Source organism: Protopterus annectens, chromosome 1.part1 (genome assembly GCF_019279795.1).
Source record: "Protopterus annectens isolate FY-2018-M chromosome 1.part1, PAN1.0, whole genome shotgun sequence".
Lineage (NCBI taxonomy): Eukaryota > Metazoa > Chordata > Ceratodontiformes > Protopteridae > Protopterus > Protopterus annectens.
The window spans coordinates 965,066,690-965,093,770 of NC_056726.1; the positions used below are offsets into that span (position 1 = coordinate 965,066,690).

The window sequence follows — 27,081 nt, forward strand, 5'->3', positions numbered from 1 at the left end:
CAAGTGTGAAATCTTTTCCATTTTGCTGAATATGCCTTCCTTGTGGAAGGCCGTCAAGCTTCCATAATAATATCCTTCACTCTCTGGGATAGCTTATCCTGAGGAGGAGTCATGGTATTTTCCAGGCAGTTAGCTGCAAGGTTTTCAGGTTGGAATGCAGAGTCTTGAAATTGTGCTGCGTCAGTAGAAGTGGCCATAGGAGAGGCCACGGTTTCGTCTGTGACATGCTCTTTAACAGTGGGTACCAGTGCTGTCTTGGCCAGTTTGGAGCTATCAGAATCACTCTAGGCTGCTCTGTCCTGATCTTCAGTAAGACCTTGGTCATTAATGGGAGAGGTGGAAAAGCATACACTGTTAGAGCTTTCCAGCTGAAAGAGAGCGTCCACTTTCCATGCTTGTGGGTGGTATGTCCTTGAGCAGAATTTCTTCAGTTGATGATTGTGGGGGGAGGCGAACAGTTCTATTTCCAGCCTTCCCCATGATTGTGTTATGAGTAAGAAGATGTCTGGGTGCAGCATCCATTCGTGTGCATCCATGACATTTCTGCTTAAGCTGTCTGCCAGTATATTGTCTTTCCCTGGCACGAACTGGGACTGCAGCTGTATATTGAGTTTCAAGGAAAGTTCCCATAGATTCATTGCCAGTCTGCAAAGAGGGTAGGAATGGGTGCCTCCTTGCTTGTTTATGTACCACATAACTGTGGTGTTGTCTGTCCTTATGAGTAGGTGGCCTTGATGAAGAAAAAGTTTGAAGGCCTCGATTGCGTGTATCACTGCCAGCATTTCCTTTTGGTTTATGTGCATGCGCAGCTCTCTTTGTGACCATAGCCCTTGGATACATCTGCCCTCCATGTGTGCTCCCCAACCTTGGTCTGAAGCATCCGTAGTGATGGTTTGGTTGTCTCTTGGCTTGCTGAAGGGCAACCCGCTGCTCGACTGGCAGGCTTGAGCCCACCACAGAAATTCCTTTTGAAGGCATGGAATGAGTGGGATCAAAGTTCCTAAGCTGTGACTGTGCTGAGTCCATAAACTCCTTAGGTACCATTGTAATTTTCTCATATGCAGCCTTGCTTGTGGAATCAGAAGAATGCAAGATGCCATGTAACCCAGGGCCTGCAGGATTTTCCTTGCAGTCAGCTGAGTTTGTCTTGTCAGATTCTTGAAGTAATCCAGTAGTTGTTTTTGTTTTTCTTCTGTGAGAAAGGCCATTTGGGTGGTTGTGTCTAGATCCGCACCCAGAAAAGTTATTCTTTGGGATGGAACAAGTCTTGATTTGTGGATGTTGACTGTATATCCCAAGGCCTGCAGTAGGTGGATGGCATAATCCAAGTCCTTTAACAAAGTTTGCTTGCTGTCCGCTTGTATAAGGCAGTCATCCAGATATGGGTAAATTTGAATCCCCTGAAATCTGCAGTGTGCAATTACTGATGCCAGGCATTTCGTGAATACTCTGGGTGCAGTAGATAAGCCAAAGGGCAATGCTGAGAATTGATAATGCTCTGACCCTGCAAGAAATCTGAGGTGTCTTCTGCAACTTTGTCTGATAGGGACATGCAGGTATGCCTCCTTGAGGTCTAGAGTCACCAGCCAAGACCCCTTGCCCAGCATGGGAAGGAGTTGCTGTAGAGTCAGCATTTTGAATTTTGGCACAATGAGGTAAGTATTCAGTGCGGACAAGTTGAGAATAGGCCTCCATTGATTTTCTTTTCTTGGAACAAGGAATAATCTGGAGTAAAATCCTTGGCCTTGTTCTGAAAGAGGTACCTTTTCTATAGCTTTCATTTGTATTAAGTTGGAAATTTGTTTCAAAGCCTCTGCCCTCTGATTTGGTGGCAGGTCTGGCATGCCTCTTCTTTTGGCAATGTGTGGAAATGGAACCTGTATCCTTTGTCTATTATTTGCAGTGTCCATGTGTCCCTTGTAATGCTGTGCCAATTTTTGAAAATAAAGAAAGCTTTCCACCCAAAGGTGCTTCTAATTGAGCCCTGGTCATGTGAGTCAAAACAAAGTCATTGAGTCTGTCCTGGTGTAGCAGTTGTAGTTCCTGCACTACCTCTCTGGTTGGGAGGCTGCCATTGACGGCCTCTGTAGGAGCCTCTAGCTTGCCCTCTACCTCTGGCACGCCTATTCCTGCCTCTCTGAGATCTGTCTGAGTCCGGAAAGGACCAATTCTTAGTAGGACAATTTCTGCTGAATCTCGGTGGTTGGACTTGCAGAAAGTCTTTGACTGTTTGCACAGATTTTGCCTTTTCTTCAAATTTCTTTAAGACCTCTTGAGCCGTGGAACCAAATAATTTTTGCTTTTCCATAGGAGCATCCAAAAGCTTAGCTTTAACATGGTCTGGCAGAGATTTTTCCTTCAGCCAGGCATGCCTACGTATGACTGCACCTGTCATAGCTGTCCTACATGAAGCTTTCAATGCATCATAGCCACACTGCAAGAAATGGTTACTAACCTGCTGGGAGTTATGTACCAGATCCTGAAGGGATTTGCGATCAAGGGGTTCAGAAGAAGACAGTTTCTTATGCAATTCATCTAACAAATACTCTTGGTACTGTATCATATGAAATTGACAATTTAATGCCCTCATGGAAAGAGTTGCAGAAGTATACACTTTCTTACCCCATCTCTCTAAAGCTCTGGACTCCCTTTCAGAGGGTAGATGATTTCTAGCAGTGGCATCTGCAACCCCTTTTGGGCCCTGGGAAATAGTTTCTGGATCAGCAGAGTGGGCCTTGTACAGGTGTAGATGTGAGTCCGGGACCCTGTAGTACCTATCAGGTTTGGCAGGAGCCAGAGGGAGAGAGTCAGGGGCTGTACTAGCATCAGAGTACACATCATCAATGACATTCAAAACAGGAGGTATAGCTAAAGGCCTATGCTGAGGTAAATGTAAAAAGGTCCTTAATCTCTTTCTAGAATCAGAGAATTCCTGACTCTGCCATTGAAAATGTTCTCTCATAGAGTGTAATGTCTCTCCAAAGGAAAACTCTTCAGGAGGGAGGCCGAGGGAATAGATTCTTCAGCATCAGAATCCTCGTAGGCGAATAAGCCTCCTCCTGGTGGTCTGACAGAGTAGACCCATCAGTGGACTCATCTGAGGAGTGGGGTCAGAGGGCTCAACCCTGGGCCTTTTGTCTGGAGGTGGTTGAGAGCCCCTGTCCGGATGAGGTTGAGAACCTCTAATTAAGGAGATAAGATCCTCTGCTAAGCTAAGAATCTGTGAGCCAGTAGAAGGTCTCTGAGAGGTAACCTTGGGAGGCAAAGCTTTAGTAAGTTTAGCAGCTTTAGCCCTAGAGAAAGCCTTAATGGACATGGATGCAGGAGGTCTGGCTGCACCACGTGCAGGAGTAGACTTGTCTAAAGGAATGGTGTCAGAAGGTTCCTGGACACCAGTTTCAAAAGGTAATTCAATAACCGACTCGGCCGGGGCCTCCGGGGCCGAGGTAGTCGGTTGTGCGGTTTCGGTAATCGGAAGTACCAAGGACTCGGTTTCAGCCGAGACCGAAACACTCGTGGTAGGCCTGACCGTGGTTTTAGCCGAAACCGCAGCCCGCGTGTGTCGGTCCTTGTCCTTCCGTTTCTTAACTAAATGCGAAGTCGGAGTCTCCGACGGCATCTTGTAAGCAAAACTAGCCCCAAAGAATTCCTCTGCAAACTCCGACCGACGTCTAAGAGTTCGTTGGTTGAAGGAAGCACAGGCTGAACAGGCCGAGATGTCGTGGTCTGGGCCTAGGCAGGGGAGGCAGTAAGAGTGGAAATCCTTATGAGGTATTTGTTTCCCACAAGTTAAACAATTATTAACTTTATCTGACATCGGCTGAGGCAAGAAAGAGTCCCCAATGGGGTTCTTAGCTTTTTCGAAGTCTTCGGTAGCTGAATCACAGGAGCTGGCCGACCGGCACTTGCGAACTGCTTCTGCTTCGGGCACCACGCGGCAAGAAAGACTGAGGAAAATGGCGTCAGCTGATGCTTTTATACCCCAGACGCTCTGACGTCGGGGAAAGTGCGACATCAGCCGAGGCCAGACCCAGACTTTGGAATCCAGCCGACCGAAGGGCTGCCTGAGGCAGGACAACCCAGATGTGATGACTGCAGATGCATCCTTGAAGGACATTTGTTTATTGTCGTTGAGGCTGCAGGCATAGGTAAAGAATGCCTTGTGGTTGTCCTTGGCCTGGGAGGCCACATTTACCTCAGACTTGGCTTTGGTAGATGTTATCTGAGTTGTTTGTTTAGTTTGATGAGAGTGCGTTTATCCTGCTACACCTCCTAATTTTTGCCATAATTTTTTCCTTGTGTTATACAGCATATTGATGTAGCATATTGATCTTATGATTCCATTAGAGTGGTTTATTTTTTGAGTTAGTTCTGTACCTCTCCCTGGTTGTGCAACACACACACACACTGTACATTAAGTTGTACAACACACACAGGCATACTATACATTAAGTTGTACAACACACACAGGCATACTATACATTAAGTTGTACAACACACACAGGCATACTATACATTAAGTTGTACAACACACACAGGCATACTATACATTAAAATGTACAACACACACAGGCATGCTGTACATTTAGTAAGACAAAACACACACTCACTCACTCACTCACTCACACACACACACACACACACACACACACACACACACACACACACACACACACACACACACACACACTCACACACACACACACACACACACTCACACGTACGTATGTGCTTGAACTACAGCTCTCATTATAAATCTCATCACAACAACTACACTTTCACATCTGTTGTGAATTCAAGCATCAGTCACAGAAACACCACTTCTTACAAAACCCATGATTTATACTACTGGCATGAAATCAGTCCAATAATATGCTTTTCTTTTTAGAGAACATCTCCTGGAGTTTCCAAGAACTGCTGAACAACCAAGGTACATCTTCCCTAAAACAACATGACATCTACTATGTTCTCTAATCATCTACTGCACCATTACATATTACTGCAACATGTGCATCTGCAATGATGAAAAGGGAAGAAATGCACTCAACTGTCATGTCATACCCAGTCAATCAGGCACATTTACAAGGATCTAAGCCACACAATCTGGAATTAAGCACACATCTCACTGAAGTGTAATTCTACATCCTCCTAACACAAGCATGGGCAGTTATGAATCCTGCTAACACAGCAAATGGCATCTTTTGAGGACCAGAGCCATGGCATTGAGGGATAAAGCTCTATGTTCCAGCTGACGAGGGTTCAGTTGGTGTCTGAGGTGCTGGGAAAGGAGGTAGATCATGCCAATCTTGGGGGGGGGGGGGGCTTGCGCTCAGGTACATCCTGCAGTAGATCTCCAGCAGAGGCTCAAGGTAGGCAGAGGACATTGTCGTAGAGAGGCAGGGATAGTGACACAGTTCCACTGAAGTCAGGAAGATAAGTCAGCATATCCCATGTCCCACTGTATGTCCATCTCGAGAACACAAGTGCACACAGGAGGTAGGGAAAAGTTAGTGACTCAGTAGCCATAATCTCCCTACTGGCTCTGTATGTGAATTCAGGTTAGCCTAAGAGAGGCTAATGTGGGTCCTGTAGACTGAGTTTATGAGGAGAGTACTTTTGGGCAACACAATGGCTGGTTGCGGGGAGTAAAAAATAAAAAAATAAAAAAATAAATTTGAACCTAGCAATCCAAACTAGAGCATTACTGAATACTTTAAAATCAGCCCTATATGGGAAACATGAGTGTATGCATTTTTCTAATGTGTCTTTTGGCTTTTCCCAGTTAGGGGTCGCCACAGCGGAACTCCGGTCCGCTAATGATTGGCAGTAGATTTTTACGTGCCGAGTTGACAGCCCTGATGCACAACCTACAACGAAGGTACACCCATTCACGCATGTCTCCACACAGAAGATGCTCTGGCTGAGAATTGAACAGGACAACGTCTTACTGTGAGGCGACAACGCTACCGCAGCACCACCACCACAGTTTTTCTAATACAAGATCAAAATTAATGTGGTACTGATCCTTGTTGCACCATAAATATGTGCTTACTGTTGTGATACACTTCACTTGGAGAGAAACTGCATTAACAGTTGCTGCTCACAAACATACTTCCCAGCCACTAGCTTATGACCATCTCCCTAAAACTGTTTTTACAGCAATGACCCATGCATATTCATCCATACCCTTCCATTTAGAATAACATCTGTTACATTACTTTATGCTGTGATATGTTACATTATATGCTAGGTTACATTATGTTTATTTTACACTCAAACAAGATGGACCTCTAGGAACATTTTTCAGTCAGCTTTTAGTTTTAATAAAAAATAACTAAAACACGAAGATATTAAGCAACAGGTTAGGTTTAAGTTTGCAAGCCAAAGACAAAAAAAGATAAAAACATTGCACAAGTACAAAACATTGTTAAGGCAACCAAAGAGAGTTCATTCAGTTGCAGATCGGTTAGGTTTAGGTCTACCTAAATGGGATCAGCAAATTAGGCGAGCACCCAAGCTATTCATATGTACGGTACATAGCTACTCCACAATTATTTCAGCACACTTGAATATACTTTCAAACATTAATTCTGGTACATTTGTGCATTTGAGGAACTTTTATATAGATTGTCTCCAACAAATTTAGTGAAAGAGATAACAGCTATGGACATCCACGTCATGGAAAAAAAGTCATTAGTAGGCATCCCAAATTATGCAGTGAAGTAAAGACTTACAAATATGAGCTTGTAGTGAAAAAAAGACTGCAGCACTTACTCTGACTTTACTGATGGGCTGGTGGATTCCCTTATTGTTGCTGATTTCCTTCAATGTGATTGGGTAAAACTGACCTTTGTTCAGGTATGTCATTGTTCCATCCCCAGGTTTCTGTCGGAGAGATTTTGATGCCTCCAATGTGTATTCAAAATTGTTCCTTTGGGACAAAAAAGAAACCATTAAACCCAACAGTGTAGTCCTACAGCTTAAAAAAACTACACTACATTCCATCTCTTTTTTTTTGTTGTTTTTATTATTCCTACTGGAAAAGTGTATAAACATTTTCCACAAATTATGCAACCATAAAGCTAGCGGAATAGACCGCTTATATCAGACTGTGGCAATGTAAGCATTTAACAGAACAAAACTGATTTTTTTTGTTCACTTTAATTCACCCTTTTACACTTATAGCTGTCAAATTAAAGAAAGGACCAGACAGACACAATTATTTCTTAGGCAGTTTGCAAAGCACCACACAATGGTTATCTTCCATAGTAACCTTGCCCTAATAAACAAATGTGGGTTAAAATGGGATTGTTTTTCTTCTAGTATCCAACTCTTAAGACAGACTTTATACAAGTAGGGGATTTACATATTTTCTAAGGCAATAAGGCTTAAGCAAGATTAATTTACCCTTCATGAGGGCCTCCTCAAATGTCTTATTCCAGTCATACACATCGGGCCTGTCTATTATTGGGGGGGGGGGGGGCAAAAGCAGATGAATTTTTTTTTATTTAACTAGTTTCCTGCAAGGCAAGAAAGAAAAGAAATTAAATTACCCTGCAATGTTGTCAAAAACATAGTCTTCTGAACCTATACTGGACATCCGCAGATTCAGTTCAGCAGGAAAGAATACCTGAAAAACAAAAGAAATGCGAAATTTGTGACTTAAATAAAGGTACATACTGAAATCATAACGTACAGTTGTGAACACTTACCATAAATGTAGATGTTCGAGTGTATTCACTGTTGCAGTCATCACATTTGGGTTATCTGCTTGCAGTAGCCCTCAGTCAGCCTGATTAACAAAGTCTTGGATCCTGCGTCAGTTGCTGTCCCTTCTTCCATGATGTCAGGTCGTCAGGGGTATAAAACAAGCAGCCAACACCATTACATCAGTTTTTCTTGCCCCAGATGTCAGGTGCCCCCCTAATGGGAAGCAATTAAATCTATAAGTATACAAGATTATACCTCCAACTAAAAAGCAAACACACCAAAAAGCTTTTGAGCATAATAAAGGAGAGTAGCGGTATAGCCAAAAGAAGTAAGGGGGCTGGAAGGAGGGTAACCAGGACTGCAACAGTGAATACACTCAAACATCTACATTTATGGTAAGTGTACACAACTGCACTATGTTCTTTGTGTTTCACTGTTGCAGTAATCACATTTGGGTAGATTCCCAAAGCTAAGGAAGGAAGGAGGAATTTAGATAGCATTAGGGCCAGCTATAAGGCCCTGCAAGACTGCAGTGGCAAAGCCAGCTCTGGATTTAGAGAAAATTGGCAGATAGCAATGCTTGGTGAAAGTATGTACAGAATTCCAGGCAGCATCTTCTAGGATGTCCCTGTTAGGGATGCCTCTGAGAAAGGCTGTAGAGGTAGATGCAGCCCTGGTTGAGTGGGGTCTAATGTGGGATAGGTTTTCCATGGTGCTTATAGCAGAAAGTAATGCAATGGCCTAGCCATTTGGAAATGGTTTGCTTTGAAATAGCCTTCCCCTCTGCCCCTGCAGCAAATGTCACCAGCAGTTGGTCAGATTTCCTTTGAGGTTTCGTCCTGTCCAAGTGGAATCGAAGTTGCATGTGCATATCTAAGGAGTGCAGTATCCGTTCCCCTTTGTTCTGTGGATTAGGAAAGAAGGTTGGCAAATTAATGGACTGACTGAGGGCCACAATGGATACCACCTTGGGCATGAAGGAGGGATTGGTCCTGAGAGACACCCTATCCACATGAAAGATGATGAAAAGCTCCACTGCCATGAGGGCCTGTAATTCAGATACACTTCTTGCTGAAGTGATTGCTAAAAGGAAAGCTGTTTTCCAAGAAAGGAATTTTAAGTCTGCAGTAGCAGCTGGCTCGAATGGAGGAAGAGTGAGTTCTTCCAATACAAAGTTAAGGTCCCATGCTGGAGTCTGAGCTCTCCTGGGTGGTCATACATGTTTGGCCCTTCTGAGGAACTGCTTGAGCAGTGGATGAAAGAAGAGGGGAAGTTCTGTGCTATATTGAGCTGAAATGGCTGAGGTGTGAATTTTGATGGAGGAGAAAGACAGGCCCTTGTGAAGCATCTCAGTAAAGTATTGTAAAATCTGAGGGAAATTGGGCACTGCTGTGCTCATCCCTTGAGATTGGTTCCAGGCACAGAATCTTTTCCATTTTTCAGCATAAGATTTTCTAGTACTAGGCCTCCTTGCCTCTAAAATGATATCTGTCACTGGTTTACTGAGGGATGGTAAAGGAGAGATTAGGTAATTAGCCAGGCTGCTAGGTTCAGTGTTTGAAGCTGAGGGTGCAGGATCTGGTTCTCCTGCTGAGACAATAGGGTAGGAGTCTGGGGCAGGTGCCATGAGGCCAACAGTGACACACTGCGCAAGAGAGGGTAACAGTGTTGGCGTGGCCAGTCTCGTGCAATCAAAATCATTCTTGATTTGTCTTATTTGATCTTTAGTAGTACTTTGGAGAGCAGAGGCAGATGAGGAAAGGCATAAACTGATAGATTTTCCAGCTGAAGGACAGAACATCCACTTTCCAAGCTTGTTTGTGGGGAGTCCTTGTGCAAAATTTGTCTAACTGATAGTTCTGGGGGGAGGCAAACAGGTTTATATCTGGGCTCCCCCATTTGCTTGTCAACATGTTGAAAATCCTTGGTTCCAGTTTCCACTCATGAGGTTTCTGCTTAGTTCGCCTGCCAGTGTATTCAGTTTTCCTGGTAGAAATTGAGCTTGTAGATGCACTTGGTAGCTCAAGGCTGTGTTCCACAATGCCATGGCTAGTCTGCAGAAGGGGTAAGAATGTGTACCTCACTGCTTGTTTATGTACGACATAACAGTGGTGTTGTCCGTCTTTCTCATTAATTGTCCTGGAAGAATGTGGTCCTTGAAAGCTGTCAGAGCATTCTGTACAGCTAACATTTCTTTTTAATTGATATGCAGGTGCATTTGATTTGGGTTCCATTTGCCCTGAATGCACTTCCCTGCCAGGTGAGCCCCCCATGCATAGTCCGATGCATCTGTTTAGGGTTTGGGTGGCAGGGAGTAGTGTGAATGGTAGTCCCTTGTTTTGGTGGCAGGCCTCTGCCCACCACAGGAACTTTAGGCTTAGGCAAGGTATGATAGGAATCATTGCTTCTAGATCCTGAGAATGTTGACACCATAGGCTTTTTAGATACCATTGTAGTTTCTTCATATGCAGTCTTGCATATGGAATTAGAAGAATGCAGGAGGCCATGAACCCCAAGGCTTGTAGTATTTGCCTTGCAGATAGCAGGGTTTTTGTGGCCACTTGTTTGAAGAAGGTTGTCAAATGAATTTGTTTCTCTGGCATGAGGAAAACCATCTGGGAAGTTGTATACAAGCTTGCGCCCAGGAATATAATTTGTTGACAGGGTACCAGGTATGATTTATTTTCATTTATGGTGTACCCCAGACAAGTTAGAACCCTTTGTACAAAGGCCAGATGATTCAAAAGTATGTCCTGGCTTTCTGCCTGAATTAAACAATCGTCCAGGTATGGGTACATTTGAATATTTCTTTGCCTGCAAAATGCAATGACTGGAGCTAGGCACTTTGTGAATACCCTGGGCGCAGTAGATAAGCCAAAGGGCAGTGCAGAGAACTGATAGTGCATGTAGCCTGCTTTGAAGTGTAGGTATCTTCTGCAAGATTCCCTGATTGGGATGCGCAGGTATGCTTCCTTTAAATCTATTTTTGCCAACCAGGCATCTTTGCCTAGCATAGGGAGCAACTGGTGAAGAGTCAGCATCTTGAATTTTGGAATCACCAAAAAGGTGTTTAGCGTAGACAGGTCCAGGATAGGAAGTCATGAACTGTCTTTTCTGGGTGCCAGGAAAAGTCTCGAGTAGAAACCTTGTCCATTTTCCTCTTCTGGTGCCAACTGAATAGCCCCATGTTTAAAAAAATTACTTGCTTTTGAGCCTCTGTCCACTGATCTGGGGGTAGATCTGGCTATCCGCTTGGTGTTGGTAATGCGTGGAAGTGAAATCTGTATCCCTGGGACAATATATTTAGAACCCATTTGTCCTGGGTAATGAGTTCCCAGTTCTTTGCATGAAGAGCAATCTTTCTCCCCAAAGGGGCAGTTAGTAGAGAAGTTCTTGGAAGTTTTAAAAAGAAGTCATTGAGACAGTTTACCATAGGGGGGAGTTTTATTACTCCCAGATTTGGAAGTGAAGTCCCCCCACTGCTTAGTCCTGAGCGTACCCTGGGACTGAAGCCTGGGAGCTCTGCTGGATCTGGGTTTGGACTGAGAAGGTCTGGAAGAAGCAGGAAAGGACCAATTCTTGGAAGGCCAATGCCTACTAAACCTTGGAGGTTGTACTTGTAAAAAATCTTTAACAGTTTGCATAGATTTTGCATTTTCCTCCATCTTTTAAGAGCTTCTTCTGCCTTGTTGCCAAACAGGTGGTCCTGGTTTAAGAGATCATCCAGTAATTTTGCTTTAACATGATCTGGCAAGGATCGCTCCTTAAGCCAAGCATGCCTTCTAAGTACAGACCCAGTTACTGCAGCACTGCAAGATGTCTCTAGTGAATCAAAACCACATTGCAAAGTATGTTTTCCAACTTGTTCAGCTGAGTGCAGTAAATCCTGTAAATCCTTATTTTCAGCACAATCAGGAATCAACATCACTTTCTGTTTAAGCAATCCAATAATATGCTGCTGATACTTTAACATATGAAACTGGCAGTTTAAAGTGTATACCTTCTTACCCCATCTATCCAGCGCCCTGGAGTCTCTATCAGAGGGGGTAGGATTTTTGGCAGTAGTAGCTTTAATACAATTGGGTCCCTGTGAAATGGTCTCATGGTCCGCAGTAGGATTTTTAAAAAGGAACTTGTGAGAGTCAGGGACACTGTAATATCTATTAGGTTTTCTGGGAGCAGAAGGTAAAGAGTCAGGGGCCAAGCTAGATTACAAAAAGGCATCATCAACAATGTCTAGTACAGGAGGTATGGCTAAAGGCCTGAGCTGGGGCAGTAGTAAGAAATTCCTAAACCTCTTTTTAGAATCAGAGAAATCCTGACCTTCCCAATAAAAATGCTCCCTGAGAGTATGCAGGGTTTCACCAAAAGAGATGTCTTCTGGGGGAGAAGCACATGGAATAGAGTCCTCAGCATCAGAATCCTCAAAGCTAGATAAGGGAAAATCCTGGTCATCAGAGGAAACAGAAAATTCAGAATCCTGGTCAGAAATATCATAAGCAAACTCAGTCCTAGGTCTTTTAGAGGGGGAAGGCTGGCTTCCCCTGATTAAAGTAATAAGGTCTTTAGCCATTCTTATAATTTGTTTTTTAGGCATACATGCCTGACCATGCAGTCTGGGCGTCAGTTTTCTAGGCATGGTACGAGTTTTAGGCCTTGATGAAGAAGATGGCATTGGTTTAATATGCAAGTCAGCCTGAATATACCCTAAGAAGCTGGTGCCTGCACAGCGGCTCCAGACCCATCCAAGGCAGAGACATCCGCATATTCCACAACTGAAGCATCTTGCGGCATACTGGACTCTGAATGGGTCTCAGTAGAAGCCTGCAAATCTGAAGTAGCGGGTATCAGGGGCTGCGAAAGTGCCTCATTGAGTACCGCTGAACTGGTGACTGGCTTAGGAGAAGCATTGTCGGCAGCTTTGGACCTAGGCAGCCTGTCTCTGTCTTTATCTTGCATTTTTTCAGAATGTCGGTAGTGGGATGGCTTACTGAAGACATATCAGGATAATTGAACCGAGCACCAAAATATCTAGAAGTGAAAATATACAAACTATGGATAGTTTGTGGTTTAAATAAGGCACAAAACCAACAGTGAGGTATGTCGTGGTCAGGGCCTAGGCAAGGAATACAGTACAAATTAAAATCTTTATGAGGTATTTGCTTTCCACAAGTAATGCAATTATTTACTTTTACTGACATTGGTTTAGAGCAAGAAAAAAATTTCCCCAATGGGGTACTTAGCTTTTAGCTGAGCACTTTGGTTCTGAAACTCGAAAATGAAAATTTCAGGAGTCGGCCGACCGGCACTTGCAAACTGCTTCTGCTTCGGGCACCGCACGGCAAGAAAGACTGATGTAATGGTATCGGCTGCATGTTTTATACCCCTGCCAACCTGATGTCACGGAAGAAGGGACAGCAACCGACGCAGGACCCAAGACTTTGTTAATCAGGCCGACTGAGGGCTACTGCAAGCAGATAACCCAAATGTGATGACTGCAACAGTGAAACATGAAGAACATCTACTTAGCAAAAGCATACACTACAGTGCTCAATGCTACATCTGTCTTTTATCTCTGTACTTCTCCAAAGCCTATCACCATGTCCCTTTCTCAAGAAATGCACCATTTTGTATTCTAGTTTGCTTTAGGAATTCAAAAAACATTTAACTATGTGCAGAGTTGGGCTTCCTCTTTTCCTACAGAGGTTGAGCCATTATGACATAAAAATTTAATGTGTTCCTAGACGGCCTCAAATAACTCAACTGTCCACGTTTTTGCAGAATGTCCAGATTTTAGCATCATAATTTTAGTCTGTTCCTTATCAAAATTGTGTTTTTCTGGCAAAGCATTGAGGAATAAAGTTACTAAATAATGACGGACATTTAAATTTCAGATATCATACCCTTCAAAAAAAAGCATGCTAATGCAAACCATGCTATTCTAGCAATTTTATAAGTCTATTAGAGCAATATTCAAAATCTGTTCCTAGCCTTGAGCCTTTGTAACCCAGAATTTTTTGAAGAATGTCCAGATTTTAGCATCATACTTTTTAGTCTGTTCCTCATCAAAATTGTGATTTTCTGGCAAATCATTCATAGGTTCATAGGAGGTTACTAGGAATTAAGTCACGGTATATGACAGACAGACATCTAAATTTCAGATATCATACCCTTCAGAAAAATACATGCTAATGCAAACCCTTTTATTCTAGCAACTTTCTAATCTATAACAGCAATAAATAAATATACCTTAAAGCTGGTCAAACAGGATAATGCACTTGAGCTATTCAATGTTCAAATTACCACAGGGAAAATCCAATACCACTTCTTTGCAAGCTATAGGTCCCCCCTATGACCCAGGAAACTCATACCATGTATTTAAACATATTGGAAACACTCACCATCCAACAAAATACCATATCCATGGGCAACTTTAATTACCCCACTTTTAACTGGGAATCCTATACAACACCAACATAAAGCCACAGAGATTCCTAGACTTTGTAAATACAAACTTCCTGGGCCAGACTGTCAACACACCAACCAGTGGTGCAACCATACTGTATCTGATCACTAATATGGGAGAGTTTGGCACACCTCCTTGTGTAATTTCTTCTCTGGTAAGGTCAGACCACAAAATGGTTTCCTTTGAAGTAAAAATAAAAAAAATAAAACCTGGACCCCCAGCTAACCCTGGAATATTCAGGAACTTCTCTAAGGTTAACTTCCTGTTATTAACAGGTAACCTGGCAAAATCTGAACCCTCCATAAACCTTGAGAATGCCACTGCCTATCCAGAACTATGCATATAAACCCTATACAAGCATGTTAATAGCTGTAGAGAGGCAGCTGTACCCACCAGGAAGAACTACAGAACTAACAAGCCATCCTGATGGAATCATAAAATCAATAGGCTATATAACAGAGGGAAGAAAATCATGGTAAAAATTAGGAAGTGCAGCACTCAGCAGGATAAAAGTACTCTCAAACTAAACAAACAAAGAACTCAGAGGACAAATAAAGTCTACCAAAGCCAAATTTGAGGTAAATTTGGCCTCCCGGGCTAAGGAAAACCAAAAGGCATTCTTTAGCTATATCCACAACCTCAAAGGCAATACACAATTGTGTGCAGAGCTTATTGTAAATAGAGCCACCTATACTGAGCCAGAACATATAACAAACCTTCTAGCTGACAATTTCATCCCCAACTTCATCCCTCTCTCCCGCTCAGCCTTCCCTCAGGAAACACCATCAAATATATCACCTCCTGCTATCACTAGGGAATAGGTCCTTAATGCTCTCTCTAATGCCAAGAACACTGCATCAATAGCCCCAGCCAATATCCCAGCATGCCTTCTAAATACCATGAAGCATGACATAATCAGGCCTTATGTAATTGATATTTAACTGTAGCCTCCAAACAGACATTGTGCTTCATGAACGGAGAACAATCATCCCCCTGCACAAAGGTGGGCCATCTACAGACCCTGGAAACTACATACCTATAAGTCTCACTAGTCGTATAAGCAAAGCCACGGAAAGAATTATCATGGAAATGATCAATAATGATATAGTAAACCTGCAGACACTGGACCCAACCCGTTTGGTTTCATCAAAGGCTGGTCATGCCTACTCAACCTGTTGGGACCCCTTTGAGAAGATCACCAAAGCAGTGGATGAGGGCAAAATGATCTACACTGCCTACTTTGACCTGGCCAAGGCATTTGACAAAATACCCCACTTGGGCATTGTTGATAAACTCTAGAGGGTAGGTACAATCCTGTATGTCACCCCATGGATTGACAACTGGCTCACATACAGGACCCAGAAAGTTAAAATTGGGGAATTCACCCTTACAAACAGGCCAGTCACAAGTGGAGTCCCTCAAGGATCAGTCCTTGGTCCCCTCCTTTTTGGCATTTACTTCTCTGAAGTCAAGGCCATTGTCAATGTTCTCTGGCTGACTAAATTTGTAGATGATTGCAAATTAAGAGCAGTCATTGAATCCTATAGTTACACAAATGTTTTCCAGGAAGGGCTGACACAGGTAAACAACTAGTGTCAGAGCCATGGACTAAAACTAAATGCCAAGAAATGTATAATGGTATCCTTCAGGAAGTCATGCACCCCTGGCAACCATCATATACCGACAACACACTCCTTAGAGTTGACCCAGTAGTCAGGGACTTAGGGGCACACACACAGACAGTAATCTAGTCTTTGACCATCATGGTCCACAGTAGTGAGGAAATAATTCTATGTTGCGCAACGTATAAATGAAGGTATGGCATCTAGGTCCAAGGAAGTATTGTTCCACTGTATTCAGCATTCATCAGACCTACCACTGAGTACAATGCCCTCCTTGGTATGTACCTAACCAGGCATATCCAACAAATGGAACGTTCACAGAGGTTCCTCACTAAAAAAATACAAGGCACAAGGTAAAATGTCCTATGCGGACTGCCTTAAGGCCCCATCCCTGTATTCTGTCTCCTACAGGCTGTTGAGGGGAGATTTATGCCTAGCATACAGGGCATTATCAGACCCCACTCTGATGGACCTCCTGCATATCAGCAAAACAAACAGCACTAGAATTACCAGTTCTAAAGACTTAAACTTTGCCTGCGATACAAACAGAACCTGCTGGAGAGACAGATATGTATGCCAGAGACTACCCAGTCTCTGGAACAGGCTCTCCATCCATGTGAAGCAGAGTTTCTCCCTATCCTAATTCAAGAGTAACTTGGGCAACTGGATGGGGAACAGGAAATTCATCCCTGGTTTGGCACCTATTTCTTTAATGGACATAGGCAACCTGTAAATATTTCATCTCCCAGGCCCCTGCTTGTAAAGGTTTCATCTCCCAAGCCTCTGCTTATGCTTATCAAGGGTACCACAGCTTGTCAGAGATTTGGGATGCATGGCTAGGCTTAAAAAGGCCCTTGTGGTCATTAGTCAAGTAAACACTTATGAAACTATGAACCTATATTAAAAAATCTGTTCCTAGTTTTGGGTCTCTGTACTAACCTAACCAACCAGAACCGGAATTTAGGCAAACATCAGCCATATTTTTAGACCTATCAAAGCCTTTGACATGGTTAACCATCCCAGACTTCTTGAGTCCCTCTCAGACCTTGGACTATCCACTGACTCACTACCTGGTTTCAGAATTACCTACTAGGTAGGCAGCAAGCAGTCAGGTGGGATAAACTATCCACACTAATCCCTATTAAACTGGAGTCCCACAAGGATCAATTTTAGGCCCTCTGTTATTTTCCATATTTATTAACGATCTCAACAGGATCATCCAAGATGCAACTGTCATACAATATGCTGATGACTGAACACTAGTCAGCTCAGCCAGCAACCCTTTCAAACTCCTTTCCACTACCGAACAAGTCTTCAAAACCACTGAAGCTTGGTTTCTCAGTAAAAACCTGTCACTGAACCCCAAAAAGACCAAATTACTAATTTTCAAACCAAATAAATTCAACTTAGACACTGATTATTTCAGTATTTTGTCTAGTGATGGTATCATTATCGCCTCAGACTCCCACACAAAACTACTAGGTGTCACAATTGACAACAAACTGAAGTTTGACCTGCACATAAATCAAACTATCAAAAACATACACAGAAAACTAGGCAATCTGTACAAAAATACAACGCACCTAAATCAACAGACTAAAATTACCATGGCTCAAACTCTGCTCCTATCCACAACAGAAATTGCAAAACTAGACACGTTACAATCAAACTGCCAGATTTGCCACAAACACTCCCTACCGTTCCCATCATTGCCACTCACTATACCAACTAAAATGGCTTGAACTTCAAAATCTCATTACCTTCCACCAACTAGTTTTCGCTCAAAAACTCCTAATATATCCTGACAAAATACCAGCACTATCTAATTTACTTAAAATACATGAAAACCCCAGACAGCTACGTTCTAGTGACAAAACCTTAATCAAGATAACCAGTTCCAACAACTTAGCAGGCAATTCCCCATTTCCTAACTACATAGGTAAAATCTGGAAGTCACTGTCCCCTGCGATTACCTCAGCAAACTCTATCATTAAGTTTAAACTACTAAAAGGAACATCTATTTATCAAAAGACAATGCCCATGCCTTCCCCCAGGCTGACCCTCTATACCTGCTTCTTCCTCAGGTCTTTCTCTATTAACCTCCTCATAGTAACTTACTGCATGTACTAGTAATCTTACTATGCTAACCTTATCTACTAGCAGTCCTACTATACTCTAACTCTCTACTACTCACTGTATTCCCCATTTCTTTCTTACACCATCACAATATTGCAAATTAACGCATATCTATGGGTAAATTATACATACTCCCATTAATTCAAGTAGTAATTACTGGGCATACAACTAACGTGTCCTGCTACTACAATTTACAGCTAAAATATTTTTCTCTATGTATTTCTAAAATGTTATGTTTTGTACTTGTTTTCTGTATTTGTGAAATAACTCTGTATGTGTTACTTGACTTTGTATATTTACAAACTGTGGAGCTTTTCTTCCCAGGCCTGTGCTGAAAATGGACATGTATCCAGTCAGATTCTCCCAGTCTAACAAATGTAAAATAAAATAAATAAATTTTGGCTTTGTCTAGAAGACTTCTTGCCTTAAGAAGTTAAGACATACGAAGCCTCACATTGTACGTGTAAGTTAAATAAAGCACTGATAATTTGAGAGACATTACCCAATGCTCGTGTAACTCTAACACAGCCACAGACAGCTCCATGTAAAGAAGACATCAAAATGCTGTAATTGCTGTGATGCACAACCAAACCCATCATGTGCAAAGAAGAATTTCAAAATACAATGAGGCTAAATGAATTATACTTCTGCAGACTAGTCCATTAAGAGGTTGTATATAACATACAGAATTCTGCCACAGAATTATCCCCAGCTAATACTAAGACTGTACATAAGTCAATGACCAGTAGTGCCCTGAATGTACTTTAAAATGTTTACTGGCTATTAAAAAGTGGGAAATGTACTCATCATAGTTTAAAGAGCAAGAAAGAGACTAATAGGCAGAAAAAGTATAACATACACTAATTCATTATTCCCATATTATATATCAGCAGGGAGACAGGACTGCTACGAACCCTTATTAACCCCTCCCATGGTATGGGCAGATAGACCCAAGCATACAGATTACACATCTGTTACCTTTAACAAAGGGTTTAAAGAAATATAGTTCAATTGCTTCATCTGAATGTTATTAATCATTATAAAACTATGCACAGAGGAAGAAAAAGGTTTACTTCAGGAGGTAGTGACAGGGCAATGAGCCATATTTCATAACATTAAAGGTCAACCACACCCTAAGATGAATTAAAAAAGCAAACAAACACATGCTGTCCATCTCATCTTGATCTTTGTAGTAATAATGCTGTATTCTGGGCTGTGGTGTAGTTCCTGTGTTATCCATTACCTTACTTGGATAGAAGGAAGCTTTTTTTCACTTGGAATAGCTTCTGTAGCTTGCCTTGAACCAGGGTTGCCAGATTTCCAGCAACCCAGGTAGGGACAAAAAAAAAATAGAAGGTCTCTCACGAAGTGAAGACCAAAAAAAAAAAAAGGTCTTCGGCAACTGAAGACCAAAAAAAAAAAAAAAAGGTCTATATATACAACACTACTTATAAATCCAAACTGTGCTTGAAGTCAGCTGCACTTCAGATAAATGTCACTGGATCTTTAATCCAAACACTGTGTCTTCCCCATTTACACAATGACAATGTTGACAAGTTGAGTCAAACTTCCAAAAGAAATACATAGATTGCTGAAGGTCAATACAAAGACATGTAACAGTTCTAAGGACTAGCAGCACTAGACAAGCTGCTCATATATTAGAATATTTACAAGTATGCACTGGGTCAAACCTGCACCACAGTCCCCCTTGCAGAAAACTAGCTAAATCACTCAGTACATAACTCATTTTAGTGTCTTGGGCTTCTGTGAGCAGTTCGGGTTAAAACATCCAGAAGACAAGGGACTCCTAAAGTAATGGAATAGAACAGCAGCTGAGCAACTCAATGGTGGAGCAAACACTGCTTCCTCAAACATCTTAGTTTCACAGTTGTGCTCCCAGCTGAGTTGCCTTCAGTGTATTAGGCAGCACCGAGCCTTCCACAGCAGGTCGTATTGCCATGGCTTCTTTCCACTCTTCACTTACTTAACTAGCACACGGAAAAAACTTGCCCACCTCTAAATTTCTTTGATTTGTGTGACCCTCCTCTATCCTCCTTAGTGTTCCATTTCTTGACCTTTGCACAGACGTTACTACTTACATCCAGCTCCTGAATTCAGACATAAAGTCTCTCATTTAATGTCCATTATGTGCAAATCACCAGCATCTCTCAACAACTCGTAATCTATCATCAGTTCCCAGCAATTTGGTCTGATTGCACATGACTTATTGACTCACCTTTGGGGCAAGCAGACTGAAAATGCAAAGCTTTTCATAGTCTGAGTCTCTGGTTAGACTATACTAATATGATGACCTCTTCTCACCCTCCATCATGAACTGCCGCAGACTGTTGGCTAATCGGTATGCCCAAGACTTTAGGTTCCATTCCACAGTGGTGGAAAAAAAAAGGTCTTTGCGGAACACAGTTCGCATTAAAACTGAGCTAGCTCACTCTGCCTGCAATAAACACTGAGCTTCTCATGTTTAATGCATTGCAGTTCGCATTAAACACGAAGCTCTTAGCGCTTTTGATTGGCCGATGCCGGCATATGGGCCAATCAAACAGGAGCTCGTTGCGCGGAACACAAGAAGCTCCGTGTTTAGCAATTTTGATTGGCCCGTATGCCAGGTATACGGTCAATCAAAAAACAAAGTGGAGGCTGGCGATTTAAACCGGCGGGACTCGGGATCAGGCTACTGATCTCGGGACAGTCCCGCCCAAATAGGGACGTCTGGCAACCCTGCCTTGAACTAGCCTGAACTGTTTTTTAACCGATTGCTGCATTATTTTAAAATCTGCACTTAAAGTTACATTTTAGTCGAATTTGATCGAAAGTTTGCTTGTTTGTTTGTTTAATTTAATTGTGGAGGCTGCCCACTAAAGTGTGCTAGCCTGTGTAATTAATTTTCACTGTTTCTGCATTTTCTGTGTGTTTCTACCAAAAAAACAAAAAACTAATCCTTGTTTTCCCGCCTTCCTCGACTAGTTTAGACCAGTTTACAGGCATTGCTGTATTCTGGGCTGTGGTGTAGTTCCTGTGTTGTCCATTACCTTACTTGGATAGAAGGAAGTTTCTTTGCTCACCAGTGGGAGTGGGGAGCCTTGAGCAGCCTACCTGTCCTTGGGGGAAGTGACCTCAGCACAAGAAGCTGTAGTAATTGGTTGTTTTGGACCATCTCTAGCTCTTTTGTAGTTCACTGTTTAAAATCCGCGTTTGCACGGCTTTGCGCGGTCGTGTACATACCGCAGCGCCAGTTAAACAAGGTTAAACTTTTTCTGGCTCCGCCAAGTCTGCTCTTCAAATTTTCCCTTAAGGAAGCTCTACTCTTAGTATAACCAGACTACTCACTGTATTATAAGCCTAGCACTTGTTCTCAGTACTTCTCTACTAAGTAAGCACTCTCGTACTAAGTAAAGCACTACATCTACTTTCCACCCCTGTGAATATCCACTTCTCTTAAAGGTACAGCACTCCCTTATACTGTTCTAGCATGTTGAGTGGTAGATTACTGGCGTCGTCTCGAGTTCAGCTGGTTAATCTGGGTATCTTGAGACAATGCTACAATTGTCTCATGTACACAGACAACCCTTTCCTCCTCCCAACAAACACAAATACATGTGAGAGATGCAACTATATAGCCAAACTGGAGGCTGAACTCTCTCAACTCAGGGCTGGCATGACCAGGCAGGAGGAGATGGCAACCACACACACAACAATCCCAGTCCCACAAACCTACCAAAACTGCAAACCAAACACATAAAAACACAAAGACATACTCGGTGGCTCTAATAAAAAACTTACCAAAACAACAGAGGCTCCCAAAGCAGACATCCAAAAATCCACCACCTCAAAACAAAACACATGCAACACATACTTCAATAAATCAGTGTGTCAACCAATCGCAGCCCTTAAAGCCAAACTCCTTGCCTGATACACTAGTAATAGGTGACTCCATAGTCAGACACACTGATGTCCCGCTGACCAGGCTGAACAAGGAGAAGGTGACTGAGCTGTCTATCGGGAGCTAGGATCCGCCACATAACACACGCACTCAGGTCACTCCAAAGCAAGTACAAATATGACTCCGTCATTGTCCATGCTGGTGTGAATGACCTGAGACGTACCTCCCTGGACTACATGAAAAGAGACATAGAGGAGCTCTCCGATTATGTAGCCCAGGCTGGTATGACCCTGACCCTGAGCAGCATCTTACCCTCACCAAGAATGATACCACAATACAAAGACAAGATGATCAGCTTTAACAATTGGCTCAAGTACTGGTGTCATTCTAAGGGGATCCAATGTCTGTCTGCCTGGGATGATATGTTGGACAAGCCACGCTGCTTCGCAAGGGATGGCTTACACCTGTCACCACTGGGCTTCCGGATATTGGCTAAGGCTCTTGCCACCCCCATAGTGCCTTTTTTAGGCAAGGCTCAAAAGACAAACCCACCTCCTTAGAAAACAAAAATGGAAAAAAACTAAGGGTAATGCTGCTCAACGCCAGAAGTCTAAATCTCAAGATGCAGGCACCTGATGCACTCCTTAGCATGGAGAACATCGACGTCTGTGCAGTAACTGAAACCTGGTTCAAGGCTCCTGAGAGCACCCCAGTGCTACCAGGCTATACCTCGTATCATGCTTTTCGGCCCCAAAACCTGGGCTGAACCACAAAGGGAGGGGGTGTGTCCATATTCATAAAGGACACCCATACCTCCAGGTTAGTAGCAACACATGAAGCATCAGAGACCATACAGGTGCAACTAACCATAGGCAAAACTGCTATACAACTGGTAGCATGTTACAGACCACCCTCCCAATCTCAAGAACCCCACTCAGCCTTCCTGAAGACATTGGAGGATATGAATGTATCACAAAATACCATCATACTGGGAAACTTCAACTACCCAAACATAGATTGGGTACATTATTCTAGCCCTAATACCCTAGCCCAAAGATTCCTGGAATTCATAAATTCAAATGCACTGGAACAACTAGTTGCCTCTCCCACTAGGGGAGATAATATACTAGACCTGATCATCACAAACATGGGGACAAAATGCTCCACACCGGAAGTATACCCCTCACTAGTGAGATCTGACCACAAACTAATCACCCTGAATATACATATCCCACCTCCACCCCCAGCACAAAAGACCACAGTGAAAAACTTCTCAAAAGCAGACTTCACTCTTCTTAAGACTGAGATGGTATCCTTTAAGCCCACTGTGTCAGTGGATACCACATCCCACAATGCTGAATCCTTCACAAATGCTTTCTATGGACATCTCCAAGAATGCATGGATCATGCAATCCCAAACAAATCCAAGTCCCTCTCCACCAAATGTAAGCGTCATGTCTGGTGGACCTCAGCCATAAACAAATTGTATAACAAAAGAAGGAAGCTACTGCACGTCAGAGTGAAATCCCATGAAGGGAAGACATCTCTGATCAACATTAGCAGAAAACTACATTCTCTCATAAAAACATCCAAGGCAAACTTTGAGAGAAAAATCGCTAAGGACACTAAAGATAACCACAAAGCCTTCTTTAGCTATGTTAGAAACCTGGGCGGAAACCCTCAGATATGCTCAGAGTTGATTCACAACAACAAAAAATACACTGAACCCACAGATATTGCTAACATTCTGGCTGACAGGTTCAGTGCAAATTTCTCCCCTCCTTCACCCCCAAAAGAAGAAATACTTATCCCAGCTGAATGTAATCTCCCTGTCATCTCAGATGTCCAAGTGAGAACCGCCCTAAACAAAGCAAAAAACACAGCATCAATGGGACCTGACAGTATCCCAGGGTGCGTGTTACGTGAACTCCAAGAGGAGCTAAACCCACACATAAAAATGCTATTTAACCTTAGCCTTACTTCGGGATATGTACCTGAACACTGGCGTACAGCAACAGTGGTCCCACTCCACAAGGGGGGTGCCTCTACAGACCCTGGCAACTACCGCCCCATAAGCTTAACCAGCCTGTTCTGCAAAGCTATGGAAAGAATCATTATGGAACTCATAAACAGAAACGTAGGGGACCAACAGACACTTGACCCCAACCAGTTCGGCTTTGTAAAGGGCAGATCCTGCCTTTTAAACCTGGTTGACTTTTTCGAAACAGTCACTAGAGCCATTGATGAGGGCAAAGCAGTCCATACAGCATACCTGGACTTGGCTAAGGCCTTCGACACAATACCCCACTCAGGCATCATAGATAAGCTAAACAGCTTAAAAGTAAACCCTTATGTCACTAGATGGGTTGCAAACTGGCTAAAGGACAGAACCCATAAAGTTAAAATCGCTGGAGCAATGTCAGACTCAAAGCCAGTCACAAGTGGTGTCCCACAGGGATCTGTCCTGGGACCCCTCTTGTTCGGCATTTATTTCTCAGATGTTAAAGCAAACATGGGAGGGCTGTGGCTGACAAAGTTCGCAGATGACTGCAAACTAGGCGCCATAGTCGATACACCAGCAGACACACACATCCTACAAAAAGGCCTCACTGAAACGGACAGTTGGTACCGTAGTCACGGCCTTAAACTGAATGCCAAAAAATGTATAGTCATCCCTTTTGGAAAAAAACAAAGTACCCACAAATTATCACATAGACAGCAACCCACTGAGTACGGAAAAAGTAATCAGAGATCTAGGGACCCAAGTAGACAGCGACCTCTCATTTGACACCCACGTTGCCAAAGTGGTTAGAAAAACATTCTACCTTGCACACCTCATCATGAAGGGAGTCACGTCCAGATCCAAGGATGTCATTGTACCCCTATATTCCTCCCTCATCAGACCCATGATTGAGTACAATGCCCCATTTGGTATGTACCTCACCCGGCATTTGCAACAGCTGGAGAGACCACAAAAGTACCTCACCAAAAGGATCAAGGGTCTCCAACATATGTCTTATTCTGCCAGACTAAAGAAACTTCAGCTCTATTCAGTAGCATACCGCCTGCTCAGAGGTGATCTCTGCCTGACGTACAAGGCCATGTCCAATCAGGATCTGATGGACATGCGCCACCTCAAAAAATCCAAATCCATCAGAACCACGAGAGCTAAAGACTTAAACCTCGGCACAAGTATGAATAGGATATGCTGGAGGGATAGATTCATAACCCAGAGGCTTCCCATGCTTTGGAACAGGATCCCAGTTCGTATTAGGCAGAGCCGTCACTGACTCTCTTCAAGAGAAATCTTGATGAATGGATGGGAGATCGTAAGTTTACCCCAGGGGTCACATCTGTGTCACTGCTAGACAGGGGCACAGTAAACTAATTCTATTATATAAGGGGACCTTCACTGTGTCACTACTAGACAGAGGCACAGTATTCTAGATTTATTCTGTACATTTTTGTACCATTTCATGGGGTGGCAAAAGCCACATCACTATGGCTAGGCTTACAAATGCCCCAGGGCAGATAGCCTAGTACTATACTATGAAACTATGAAACTATATCACAGCAACTATTACTTTCTAATTTTTTTACCACAAAATGCTGCCATTACTGTAGGATTTTTATCCTCATCTCCTTCAGGTAATTCTGTGAGGACTCAGATATATTGTGGTAAGCAGAACATTTACTGTGGTTGTATCTCTCCACTGCCTTGCATCGGCAAGTGTGTCGCTTCATCTTTTGCAATACTATTTCCTGGAGTTTTGTTAGCAGCCATCTCTTACACAACATTTGAGTGTTAGGCTTGAAATAATACCTTACACATTTTGTTGTTGTTGTTGTGACTTTCGGCTTTTCCCGGTTAGGGGTCGCCACAGCAGAACTCCGGTCCGCTAATGATTAGCAGTTGATTTTTACGTACCGAGTTGCCAGCCCTGACGCACAACCTTCAACGAAGGTACGCCCATTCACGCATGTCTCCATGAAGAAGACGCTCTAACCGAGTCAAACCGGACAGCATCTTACTGTGAGCCGACAACGCTACCGCAGCACCACCACCGCAAACATACCTTACACATTTTGTATACATTAAGAATTATAACTAAACTAATTTTTTGACTGGTAATGCAGTCAGCACCTACATTTCTTTGTCTGTCTATCTATCTTATCTAGCCTGTATCAACAATCAATGTTATACTCAATTACCTAGTTTTCTTAGAGTTGTTAAAGTTTGAGCTGTAACTAGTACATGATGTCATAGATTACATGCCAATTACAGACTCTAAAGCACAAAAGAATGAAGACCTGACACTAACCCAGATAACATGGGATTGAATAGGGACCGAAAAACCAAAGGAGCCAGCTGGGGGGAGGGAGGGAATGATCAGTGCTGGCTCATTCATCCTGGTGAAGGAAGGCAACCTGGTCCACTGCAAGACTAAAACATACTGCGGACTGGGTGTGCCAGCAGGCCCCATAAGGGTCAGGGACAACTGCCAGATAATAGAACATCTTGTATGGGTCAGTAAGGCACAAATTACCCCTACAGTACTGGAGGACATCCAGGGATAGGAGAATTACTTGTAGACCCATCGTGATATGGGGCACTGGTGGTCATGACAGTAATAATGAGGTCTGAGGGGACCAAAAAAAAAAAAACTAGGCCTGGCACTGTGGGACTCCCTCTCATCCATGCTATGATGCAGGTAAGTAAGTTGATAAGAAGACCCTTTTCAGCCACAGCCCAGGCCATAAGCTGAAACAGAACTGCAAACAATCAAATATAAGTGCAAACACTGACAAATAGTTAATCTTTTACTATCTTTTTTATTTCCTATGACAAACTGGAAAACCTAGAATCCTTATTACAATGACATTTGCAGAAAGGACTAAAACTAGCAAGTCCACAAAACATTTTTACAGTAAACACTGTATTCAAAAATCTAATCAAACAGCTCACATTCTTTCTTCCCTCCTTCCAGCCTTCATAAAAGCTAGGTCTAATCTCCCACTCATGTCCTCTACCAACCTGTAATCTCACACTCATGTCCACTATCAATAATCTACCTTTTTTATCCAAAAACTTTTATTTAATCCAATATATTTGTTGGTAAAGGAACTGGAGCATTTTCAGTCCTACCCTATGCCACTGACTTTCCTTCAGGTGATATACATTACTACCAAACACCCTCACAAGTGTATCTCGCCTACTTATAGCTATAAAAATTGTCTCTGGAAAA

At 42.8% G+C, this 27,081-nt stretch overlaps 1 protein-coding gene across 5 annotated transcripts in view; it reads right to left on the minus strand.

Moving 5' to 3' along the window:
* Nucleotides 1-27,081, minus strand: part of GRHL1 (grainyhead like transcription factor 1) — a 256,619-nt gene that overhangs the window by 181,336 nt on the left and 48,202 nt on the right. For all 5 annotated transcript variants that reach the window (XM_044079256.1, XM_044079248.1, XM_044079264.1 and 2 more), the window contains 2 exons: nucleotides 7,554-7,630; nucleotides 6,775-6,931 (listed from right to left, as the gene is read on the minus strand). In XM_044079256.1, the coding sequence (XP_043935191.1) occupies nucleotides 6,775-6,931; nucleotides 7,554-7,630 (234 nt within the window). The remainder of the gene's footprint in view (nucleotides 1-6,774; nucleotides 6,932-7,553; nucleotides 7,631-27,081) is intronic.